At 51.6% G+C, this 12,099-nt stretch overlaps 1 protein-coding gene across 1 annotated transcript in view; it reads left to right on the top strand.

Annotated features, from left to right (window-relative positions):
- The first annotated feature begins 5,636 nt into the window (after positions 1-5,636).
- The window catches only part of CILP2 (cartilage intermediate layer protein 2), a 72,927-nt gene continuing 66,464 nt past the window's right edge, over positions 5,637-12,099 (top strand). Inside the window, exon 1 of the mRNA XM_078670714.1 lies at positions 5,637-5,806. Within this exon, the coding sequence (XP_078526840.1) occupies positions 5,746-5,806 (61 nt within the window). The 5' untranslated portion in view covers positions 5,637-5,745. The remainder of the gene's footprint in view (positions 5,807-12,099) is intronic.

Raw genomic sequence — 12,099 nt, 5'->3', positions numbered from 1 at the left:
ATCTTCAGCTCTGACCGCCTTGAGTACATGATCCAGACTGAGCATCTCTCAGCATTCGGCATCTAAAGGAATCATACGGACAACCATCTATGACTGGGAGATGAATGGCTTCTTCATCACTGAAATTTCTGAACTCACTGTGTTTGAGGAGCATTTCAAGTCTTTCAACAAATTTGTCCATTGTTTCACCATCTCTCTGTCTCTCCTGACTGAAGCTGTACTTTTCATATTTAATATTCTACATCAGATTGAATTTGGTGTTCAGCACTTCTTTAATTTGACGGTATTACGTTTTTTCGCCTCTAGGTAGTTTATCACTTCCTTCACCCACCAAGTTTTTGAGATATTTGATGATCTTTTTTTCATCTGATTCTTCCAGCGCATCCAATAAATAATTGAAAGATTCGATCCAGACAGTTTATCTAGCGCAATATTCTGCTTCTTGCAATATTGAAAATGGATAGAGATTTTAGGAAGGCAGCAGCGCTGTATCAGGCGCTCTCTTCGGCAGCCGTGTAGCAGCTGAAAAATTGGACTATTCCAACCGCTGCTCAGAGCCTTGTCGGTACAGCAGGATTCGACAAACTTTTAAGCGCAGCCCATGTGCTTACACTTTGGTTGCTGTGGCTGGCGCTGAGATCAGATGACTCGCTTTACTCTAGATGTTTGGAAAGTGTGAGAAGTTGGCCTGATATATGATGTTTCCAATTCTGGAACCACCTTGTATCAGTCCAAACAACCCTTATGGTGTCTGGTTGTAAGTCAACCTTGTTAGACAAGCTATCCTAGGGGTAGCATGGACTAAGCAGCCTAAAGGCTTAACTTAAGAGGTCGTGTTAAGCGAGCTGTTTTACCAAGTACAATTCTGTAATATCAAATGAAAGGAAACCACACAAGTATATATTATAAAAATATATGTATTTATTACTAAAAACAATCCCCAGTATTCTTTATGAACAAAGGGGCACAAGCGTTAAATCAAAAGCACAGTATAACATACAAAGTTGCACAATTTTGGATGAGGCCTAGGGGCCACTCAAACCATATACTAAAAAAATGGTATAAGAGATACCAATCGATCAGTGGTTAGGCCTAGGGCCTAGGGAATCGCTGGGAGCAGTCGAGACAAGCAATGCTGAAGTCGGGAAAAGCCCGCGGGATTCGGGTGCAGTGCTGAAAGCACAAGCATGTACCAATGTTAACCAATGGTGCGTAAAAGTTACACAAATAGAGTTTATGGACACTTCCGCTGAACATAAAAAGACAAAACTTTAGACACAGACCCTAGAGGTGTGTACCAGTGCGGGAACACCGGTGTTGCAATGAAACCTCACCCACAGGAAGCGGGTGCACAGGGTCGAAGTTGAGTCGGGTTTCGTCACGCAGGTTCTTGGTGCTTGGAGCTGAAAGGGCTGCAGGCGAGGTGAAGGAGAAGTGTCCGGTGGAGTCCAAGGGTGGACTCAAGTCGAAAAGTACCTGAAAGCAGAGGGGACAGACTCTGGGTCACTCAGCAGTGACCAGGGTGGAACCAGGATGGAACCAGGCAATGTCGGGCGCAATCAGGTGGTCGTCGAGGAGCTTCTCTCCACTGTCACGTGGGCTCTGGGGCATCTACGACGTCCAGGAGCGGGTCACGATCTGTCACACGCAGGCTCTCGCCGTCGGCGCTGTCAGCTTCAAGATTGGAGCAAACAACACTTGGCAAAAGCAATCCACGCGAAACCGGGAGATTGCTTCTCACTCGAACCAGGAGGGTCAGAGTGGGGGCTCCTTTTCAGGGGAGCTGGTGCAAATCTGGAGCAACCAGAATCGCAAGTCGTATTTCAAGTTTCGTCGGCACAGGGGCCACAAGCCAGCTGGCAAGTGACCGGGCCAACGCGTTGAGCCAAAAGAAGCAGAAGGGCCCCACGCAGCACTCGTCGAGTGTGGAGGGCTGAACTTCGGTGCAAGAGTGGCTCAGGGCTGGGCTTCTCAAACCCCGGTGTACAGCTTCGAGGGTCACTCGTGGGCTGCACGGTCAGCGTCTTGTGGTCTTTTCAAGATGGCGTGCCCCACGCTTCCGGTCGCCTCCACGGGTCTCAGCTCTGCAGGGACTGTGGATCGGGCTGTTGGAAGGCAGGCAAGCTTGATCTCGTCGATCTCTGTCGCTCGAGTTCCGGCGATAACTGCAACAAAGCAGACATCGATGGCTGGATGGTGCCTGTTTGCACAGGGTGGTCACTCCTTGACCACAAGGGAGATTCTTCAGTCTTCTACGTCGAGTAGGATGTCGAAGGGTCCAGAGTTTCGTTTCTTATGTTTCATCAGGATAATCTGAAGTGCATTGGCACTGCTCCCACTCTTATACCAATCTGGGGGGCTGGATTACCTGCTAGGTCCCCTCCTATGGGTAGGACCCAGGAAGTGGGTGGATACACCCCCTTCCTTTGATCCAGGCCGCGCTGGCACGAGGGCTGGAGTGCCCCAGAACCGGTTTGGCCGGATTATGCAAGGGGCAGCCTTGTGCTCCCCATGAAGTGTCTGGTTTCTTTCAAACCTCCCTGCTACAATCCACTATCTCCTGTCTGGGGGGGTGTAACACCGCCCTGCGACAGGAAACCCTTTGTCCAGGCCCCCTTTGCTGAGTTTCGGTCAGCTGCAAGGGGTCAGACCTGTGTCTGTGGCAGAAGCATCCATTTTGTGGATCTGAGGCTCTTTTAAAATTAACCGCATTTCAGCAAAGTAACATGTCTTCTCCCTCTAGAGGGGTGGAATGCTATCCCCGTCGCCAGAACTGGCGAGGGGATAGTATTCCAAATCGTATGACACCTTATACAACATGTTTTGATAAAGCCAAACCAAAGTTGCTATATAACCGCGAGGATTATAATGCACTTAATAGTATATGGTATGGCATTATCCTGAAACAGCTTAGGGATTTGTTCCCGACGGCTGCAGACAGGCTCAGCTCATGCTAGAGCTCCATCTCACATTAAACCACGCACTCTGCCTCCAGGATTGATGAGGCCTTCCATAGGAGTGGCTCACAGGTTTATATGTGTCCAGATATAGGTTTAGGTATAGGTATACTATACCTAAGCAAGAGGTGATTACACCAACTTGCCCCAGCTGAGTGATCAGCCAGTTGTGTCAATTTAAGAACCAGCCAGGGGTGGCAAAAGATATGCTGCAGCCCCTGGTAGGCCTTGGTGGCCCCTATGCCCTGGGCACCTATAGTGCATTATACAGGGGCTGACAAGGAGTCCATTTCCAATTGGGGTATGTACCTAGGGTACATGGAATCCATTTTACAGAGAGAGCAGATGGCCTGGGGCCCTGATTGGCAGGGAACCAGGTCAACTAAGTCAAAAACCAGCTAAACACAAGGCAAAAAATCTGGGGTAACCATAGTCAGGTAGCCACCTTCCTACAGAAAGTAGATGCTTGTTTCTTGTATCTGAGGTGTGCCACCTTTGGTATTTCTTCTTGCTATCTTACACTTGGTTGATCGCTACCTCCTAGTGCTTATCTGCTTCCTCTTGCAGAGTTCTATTGCACTTGGCTGTTGACGCGTTTGCGCTTTCGCTACCTGGTGGTCACTGCCTTTAGCATTACCGTACTCTGACTGATGGCTCTCTGTTAAGTCGTGGCGTCACACTTCTTATCTCGGTCGTATTAGCACATTTCTGACCGATGATAAATGAAACTTTCCGTCTGGCCTTCACTTTCTTCAAAGGTCTTCAAAGGTCTCATATTGGCTAGAGTTGCACTTTGTCTCCAAATACACCAAGTGTTGAACAATTTACTGGACCTCAGGAAACTCTCGCTCTCTGGGCGAGCAATCTCGACTCTTCGGGCTGGCTGGGGTTACGCATCCCCTACCTCGTCGCCAGGTGCTGTGTCCTCACCAGCCTGGTAGTATGTAAATGAATGATGCCACACACGGAGATTGATATTACAAATCTATATTTCTCAGAGTGTAACCAGCATGGAATCCATCGAAAATTTGATCTACCACACCCAATCACTTACGTCACTAGACTACGAGTATGTGAGGGACCATAGGGGTCCCACACTCCGTAATACACAAGACACTACATGCTACAATCAGATAAAATTCCACTAGATAGATATAAATTCTACAATTATATAACATTCTGCTAGAAAATATAACATTCCACAATCAAATAACAATCCACTGTAAAAATGTAACATGCTACAATAAAATAACATTCCACTATAAAAATCTAATATTCCACAATCAGATAATCTTCCACTATAAAAATATAACATTCTACAATCAGATAACATTCTACTATAAAAATATATATCATGCTACAACCTTATCCAATTGTGAAATATTATTGATTGATTGTGAAACGTCACCAATGGGCAGTGGGCTGTTGTTGATGTAGCAGGTAATGTTATGGATGGATCATGGGCTGTCTGGATGGATTGTAGAATGTTGTCCAATCGCAGAACGTTAATCATCCATGGAATATAAACTTTAACCCCTTGTTGTGCGGCCGCGAATCTGCGCCTGTGCGGCACATTCCAATCGTGGGCGCGGTCATGACGGCCGGGAGCCGTCATCAGCACACGAGCACTGTGTGCCATGACGGCTCCCGGCCGTCATCAGCATGGAAGGGGTTAAGCAAAATATCTCCGAATGGTCAACCCGGTGCCGTAACCAGCTAAGTAGGGTATGAAAATCAGAAATACCCTAAAGCGACCCGCAGACCTGCTCAAAGCTGCCAGCTTATGAAAAACCATATACTGAGTGCCTCTGTTACACCTGTTCATCCGTCACACTGCTCAGCACTGCGTCCCGTAACTTCATCAGGCACCAAATAGAAACACTTCCCAAAACAAAGACGCGGTTGAGCTACACACACCTACAATCCAAATAACTGACTAACATATCTGCCGCTCAAATCACTTTCATATTTCACTATACTAATTCACCACTAATCCTTTATGGGTACCAGAGTGGAGTGCTACTCGCCGAAAAAGCGCTTCAACATCTCATCAGGGTAGGAAGCACTTTATAAATGCAAACCTTTTCCCCTCTTCTATCGCTCCGCTACCCTTCTCTATCCAAATAACTAAATAACATATCCACCAATCAAATTACTTTCATATTTCACTATACTAATTCACCACTAATCCTTTATTGGTTCCGGAGTAGCGTGCTACTTACCAAAAAGGCGCTTCGACGCCTCGTCAGGGGTAGTAAGCGCTATATAAATACAATTGCAATGCAATACACGGTGTGCTGCCCATATAGGAAGCGCCTCAGCGCCCTACTTCGTGGTAGTAAGCGCTACATAAATGTACTCCTTGAATTATGGGGAGTTATCCGATCCCTGAAGGCGGACTTAGCCCAGAGGAATGTCGGCCCCCGGTGGAATGCCCGCCCGGTGCCAGTCGCGGCCCCGCCGCCCCGGTGCCCAGCAGGCACGTGAGCTCAGCGCACAGCTGCAGAAATGAAGTGGGCGAGGAATGAAAGCCCCCCGCCCCCCCTCCCGCTTCTGTTGTGATCCGGTTCCAGCTCAGTAAATCTGGCGGCCCCACTACCTGTCTCCGCCCCCGCCCGCCCGGGCTCGTATTTCCCTTTTAACGAGCGCCCCCCTCGGCTGGGCACAGAGGGAGGTGGAGCGGAGGGGACAGACAGACAGCAGCATCCCGGCCTCAGCCTGCACACCGGAGCATCCTCACGGCTGGTACCCAGGGTCAGGCAGAGGGGCGCCCCGCACCCCGGAAAGGATGCCTTCCTTCGAGGGGCTCCTGCTGGCCCTCTGTGCAGCGGCAGTGGTCGCCTCTCAAGGTAAGATTAGACCCCTGCACGGAATTTCAACTTTTTTTAAAAAAGTGCTTGTTTTATATAGCGCCATGCACGGCGGCTTCAGGGCACTTGATAGCACTTAACTTCGGAATTTAGCTCATTTCAGAGAATCCCCGAACTTCGAAGCTAAATTAGCAGGTGTGTGGAGGGGAACAAACAAAATTTGTCCAAGATCACACAAGGTGAGCAAGCTCTAGGTAAAAGCCAGCTCTCCGGGTTCCGTGTTCACACTTACCCCAGAAATCTACCCCTTCTCTCAGTGGAGGAGAGCTGCAGAGAGTGAGGTGCCCAGACGCGCCCTTTCACACCTTCTTCACCCAGAATGAGCGAGAGGCTAGCGCCTAGTGCAGCGCGCACTCTCTCCAGGCGCCGAGTGTGCGCGCGCCTGGTGAGTGTGCTCTGTGCGTGGCTACACTGAAGACTCCCGTGGGCTCCGAAGTTTGAAGGTGAGAAATGTAAAGGCTGAAATGATGCAGAAAATGCATTTTATACAGTCCCAGGAGACAAGAACAGGTGCTTGTGAATTAGTCCCTTCACCACCGGAGGCGAGTATTCACTGATCAAGGCACAGCGCCTAGAAGCAGTGAGCACACGCCTCTTCGTGTTAATGTGTGTATCTTTTGATATAAACTAGCTCTTTACACCAGAGCTAGCTACAACCGCCGTGCAGCTTTGTAGCAATGCTATTGGCCACATTATGCTGCACTGGTTGCTAAATTATGCGGCAGGAAATGACTCATTATGCGGCACATTTTGTGACAGTCTTAATTGTCGACTTTGTCTTTATCTTTCACGACAGTTTCACTACTTTAGTACCATTTTAACACCTAACAGCAATCGGCAACTAAAAGGTCACCAGTTAACCTTTGCAGAGGGCCTTCTACGGGCCAGTAACACGTGGGCAGAGTTTTTAATAACTTTGGATCTAGTTGAGCTACAAATAAATATTTGTTTCTTTAAAATCTGCACATTATGCAGCAGACGACAGCTTATGTCCTAGGGGTGGGCGGAACTCCCATTGTTTCACTCCACGGAATTCTGCGGAGTTATATAAAAACTCAGCGAGAGTCGGCGGAGTTCCGTAAGCGGGCGGAATCGTCACACGGAATCGTCACATCACGCTGATTTTTAGCACTGGGAGCTTGTTCCACACTGCAAAAATCAGTGCAAACGGCACCATGCAGCGCGCCACAGGGCGTGGCTTCTTTCTGCTGCTCGAGTAGATTTTCAAAGTCAAGTGGCAGCTTTCTCACTGTGAACGGTTGCAAACTGCCCGTGACCGCCCACGTTGAGAAAGTCTCTCTCTGGGTATCATCCTTGCGCCTGAAAATTGCGCTAGAGGACACCACTTCTCGCTCGCACTCGCCAACATTGGCGAGCCACGCGGAGGAAAAAACTCCAGCACACGGCGGTTCGCAGCGTTTTGCCAGAACTTCGCATTACAAGCGTAACACGGAGTGGGCAAAACTCAGTGAACTTAGTCGGCAGAGCAGAATTTATCGCCCACCCCTAGTTATGTGACAAGTGTGACAAATGCATAATTATACATAACACTCTGTGACTGCTGAATTGCTCAATTCGAAGGTTGTACTCAGTGTTTCAGTTTATCGACTTTGGAAGATGAAACACTTAGTGAACCTACAGAGATTCAAAGTTTGACTATCGTGACCTGCAGAGTGACCTGCAGAGTGCATGCAGAGCTCGACAGCATGTGCGTTAACCCACTGACCTATGTCTCCTTGGGGTGTAATTACTGTAGGAAGTAAAAAGAACTCCATGTCATTTATTTATATATATATATATATATATATATATATATATATATATATATATATATATATATATATATATATATATATATATATTATGCATGCATGTATTTGTAGAATTCATTTGCACAGTGCTTTTGGCTGCAGTGCAACTTCAGAGCACTACAGAAAGTCTGAAGAGAATAAAGGAAGGCAGTAGTAAAAGGAAACACTGTACTGGTAGTTGTATAGTGCTTTCCTACTCCTTCCAAGGCAGAGAGCACTTTCGTGGGCGTGGAGTAAGTACCTGTTCTGTTTGAATCATTTATAAACAGATCTACGCCGGACAGGGCGTGTCCTACAGAAATATGCCACGGTCTTCACTTATTCCCAACCCTTATGGAATTATGTGGAATGCTACAGCTTTTGGTCCCAAATGCATTAACTACTCATTTGTTAAGATAAGAGCTAACAATTTATTGTAAATCAAAAGAGCACAAGAGGAAGCTTGGTGGGTTCATGTGTGAGCTGCAGAGCTCTGTGTATTGTAGAGTAACAGGTTGTGTAGTGCTCACGGACCCCTAAATAGGGGCGTTGAAGCGCTTGCCTTCATGGGTAGTACGCGGTGTCGGGTGTGTGGTTGGAAGGGTGTTGTCTTTGTTTTGATCCTCTGTGGGAAGTGTTTCCTTGTGGTGAGTGGAGTCCACCGGGCTGCGTGGGACGTAGCGCTTCGCAGTGTGATGGATGAACATGTTGATGGTTTTCAGTAGGGTGGCAGCTTTGAGCAGCTCAACGGGTCTCTTTATGGCATTTCTCGTGCTCATAGTCCACTCAGTAGTTTCCTGCACAGCCTGAGGTACGTAGTTTAAAGTTTACAGTCCTGACCTGGCACGGGTTCGAGGGAGAGATGCCCGGGCTTCGTCTGGGATGGACGCAGGTACCGGCCTCCCTTATATGATGTCATTGTGAGATGTCACGACGGAGAGTTACAACTGTTGGTCACTAACACCTGCTGAGGTACAGCCCTCACTAACAGCCGCTGAGGAACAGCCCTCACTAGCAGCCGCTGAGGAACAGCCCTCACTAGCAGCCGCTGAGGTACAGCCCTCACTAGCAGCCGCTGAGGTACAGCCCTCACTAGCAGCCGCTGAGGTACAGCCCTCACTAGCAGCCGCTGAGGTACAGCCCTCACTAGCAGCCGCTGAGGTAGAGCCCTCACTAGCAGCCGCTGAGGTAGAGCCCTCACTAGCAGCCGCTGAGGTAGAGCCCTCACTAGCACCTGCTGAGGAACAGCCCTCACTTGCAGCCGCTGACGTACAGCCCTCACTAGCAGCCGCTGAGGAACAGCCCTCACTAGCAGCCGCTGAGGTACAGCCCTCACTAGCAGCCGCTGAGGGATAGCGCTCACTAGCACCTGCTGAGGAACAGCCCTCACTTGCAGCCGCTGACGTACAGCCCTCACTAGCAGCCGCTGAGGAACAGCCCTCACTAGCAGCCGCTGAGGTACAGCCCTCACTAGCAGCCGCAGAGGTACAGCCCTCACTAGCAGCCGCTGAGGTACAGTCCTCACTAGCAGCCGCTGAGGTACAGCCCTCACTAGCACCAGCTGAGGTAAAGCCCTCACTAGCACCTGCTGAGGTACAGCCCTCACTTGCAGCCGCTGACGTACAGTCCTCACTAGCAGCCGCTGAGGAACAGCCCTCAGTAGCAGCCACTGAGGTAGAGCCCTCACTAGCACCTGCTGAGGTACAGCCCTCACTAGCAGCCGCTGAGGAACAGCCCTCACTAGCACCTGATGAGATTCAGCCCTCACTAGCAGCCACTGAGGTACAGCCCTCACTAGCAGCTGATGAGGTACAGCTCTCACTAGCAGCCGCTGAGATACAGCCCTCACTAGCAGCCGCTGAGGTACAACTCTCACTAGCAGCTGATGAAGTACAGCCCTCACTAGCATCTGCCCTCATGAGCAGCCGCTGAGGTACAGCCCTCACTAACAGCTGATGAGGTACATCCCTCTAGCAGCTGCTGAGGTCCAGCCTTCACTAGCAGCCACTGAGGTACAGCCCTCACTAGCACCTGCTGAGGCACAGCCCTCACTAGCACCTGATGAGGTACATCCCTCACTAGCACCTGCTGAGGAACAGCCCTCACTAGCAGCCGCTGAGGTACAGCCCTCACTAGCAGCCGCTGAGGTACAGCCCTCACTAGCACCTGCTGAGGTACAGCCCTCACTAGCTCTTGCTAAGGTACAGCCCTCACTAGCTCCTGCTAAGGTACAGAGCTCACTAGTAGCCACTGAGGTACAGCCCTCACTAGCAGCTGATGAGGTACAGAGCTCAATAGCAGCTGCTGAGGTACAGCCCTCACTAGCAGCCACTAAGGTACAGCCCTCACTAGCAGCCCCTGAGGTACAGCCCTCACTAGCAGCCCCTGAGGAACAGCCCTCACTAGCAGCCGTGGAGGAACAGCCCTCACTAGCAACCCCTGAGGTACAGCCCTCACTAGCAGCCGCTGAGGTAGAGCCCTCACTAGCAGCTGCTGAGGAACAGCCCTCACTAGCAGTCCCTGGGGTACAGCAATCACTAGCACCTGCTGAGGTACAGCCCTCACTAGCAGCCCCTGAGGTACAGCCCTCACTAGCAGCCGCTGAGGTAGAGCCCTCACTAGCAGCTGATGAGGAACAGCCCTCACTAGCAGCCCCTGGGGTACAGCCCTCACTAGCACCTGCTGAGGTACAGCCCTCACTAGCAGCCCCTGGGGTACAGCCCTCACTAGCAGCCGCTGAGGAACAGCCCTCACTAGCAGCCCCTGAGGTACAGCCCTCACTAGCAGCCGCAGAGGTAGAGCCCTCACTAGCAGCTGCTGAGGAACGGCCCTCACTAGCAGCTGCTGAGGAACGGCCCTCACTAGCAGCCCCTGGGGTACAGCAATCACTAGCACCTGCTGAGGTACAGCCCTCACTAGCAGCCCCTGGGGTACAGCCCTCACTAGCAGCCGCTGAAGAACAGCCCTCACTAGCAGCCCCTGAGGTACAGCCCTCACTAGCAGCCGCTGAGGTAGAGCCCTCACTAGCAGCTGCTGAGGAACAGCCCTCACTAGCAGCCCCTGAGGTACTGCCCTCACTAGCAGCCGCTGAGGTAGAGCCCTCACTAGCAGCTGCTGAGGAACAGCCCTCACTAGCAGCCCCTGAGGTACAGCCCTCACTAGCAGCTGATGAGGAACAGCCCTCACTAGCAGCCCCTGGGGTACAGCCCTCACTAGCACCTGCTGAGGTACAGCCCTCACTAGCAGCCCCTGGGGTACAGCCCTCACTAGCAGCCGCTGAGGAACAGCCCTCACTAGCAGCCCCTGAGGTACAGCCGTCACTAGCAGCCGCTGAGGTAGAGCCGTCACTAGCAGCCGCTGAGGTAGAGCCCTCACTAGCAGCTGCTGAGGAACGGCCCTCACTAGCAGCCCCTGGGGTACAGCAATCACTAGCACCTGCTGAGGTACAGCCCTCACTAGCAGCCCCTGAGGTACAGCCCTCACTAGCAGCCGCTGAGGTAGAGCCCTCACTAGCAGCTGATGACGAACAGCCCTCACTAGCAGCCCCTGGGGTACAGCCCTCACTAGCACCTGCTGAGGTACAGCCCTCACTAGCAGCCCCTGGGGTACAGCCCTCACTAGCAGCCGCTGAGGAACAGCCCTCACTAGCAGCCCCTGAGGTACAGCCCTCACTAGCAGCCGCTGAGGTAGAGCCCTCACTAGCAGCTGCTGAGGAACAGCCCTCACTAGCAGCCCCTGGGGTACAGCCCTCACTAGCACCTGCTGAGGAACAGCCCTCACTAGCACCTGCTGAGGTACAGCCCTCACTTGCAGCCCCTGGGGTACAGCCCTCACTAGCAGCCGCTGAGGTAGAGCCTTCACTAGCAGCCGCTGAGGTAGAGCCCTCACTAGCTCTTGCTAAGGTACAGCCCTCACTAGCACCCGCTGAGGTACAGTCCTCACTAGCAGCCCCTGAGGTACAGCCCTCACTAGCACCCCCTGAGGTACAGTCCTCACTAGCAGCCGCTGAGGTACAGCCCTCACTAGCACCCGCTGAGGAACCGCCTCACTAGCAGCTGCTCAGGTACAGCCTTCACTAGCAGCCGCAGAGGTACAGCCCTCACTAGCAGCCCCTGAGGTACACCCCTCACTAGCAGCCCCTGAGGTACATCCCTCACTAGCACCCGCTGAGGTACAGTCCTCACTAGCAGCCGCTGAGGTACAGCCCTCACTAGCAGCCGCTGAGGGACAGCCCTCACTAGCAGCCGCTGAGGTACAGCCCTCACTAACAGCTGCTGAGGTACAGCCCTCACTAGCAGCCCCCTGAGGTACAGCCCTCACTAGCAGCCCCTGAGGTACAGTCCTCACTAGCAGCCGCTGAGGTACAGCCCTCACTAGCAGCTGATGAGGTACAGCTCTCACTAGCAGCCGCTGAGGTAGAGCCCTCACTAGCAGCCGCTGAGGTACAGCTCTCACTAGCAGTCACTGAGGTACAGCCCTCAC

This window comes from Lissotriton helveticus, chromosome 12, assembly GCF_964261635.1.
Source record: "Lissotriton helveticus chromosome 12, aLisHel1.1, whole genome shotgun sequence".
In the NCBI taxonomy this organism is placed as follows: domain Eukaryota; kingdom Metazoa; phylum Chordata; class Amphibia; order Caudata; family Salamandridae; genus Lissotriton; species Lissotriton helveticus.
This window is presented reverse-complemented; position numbering and strand designations above follow the sequence as displayed.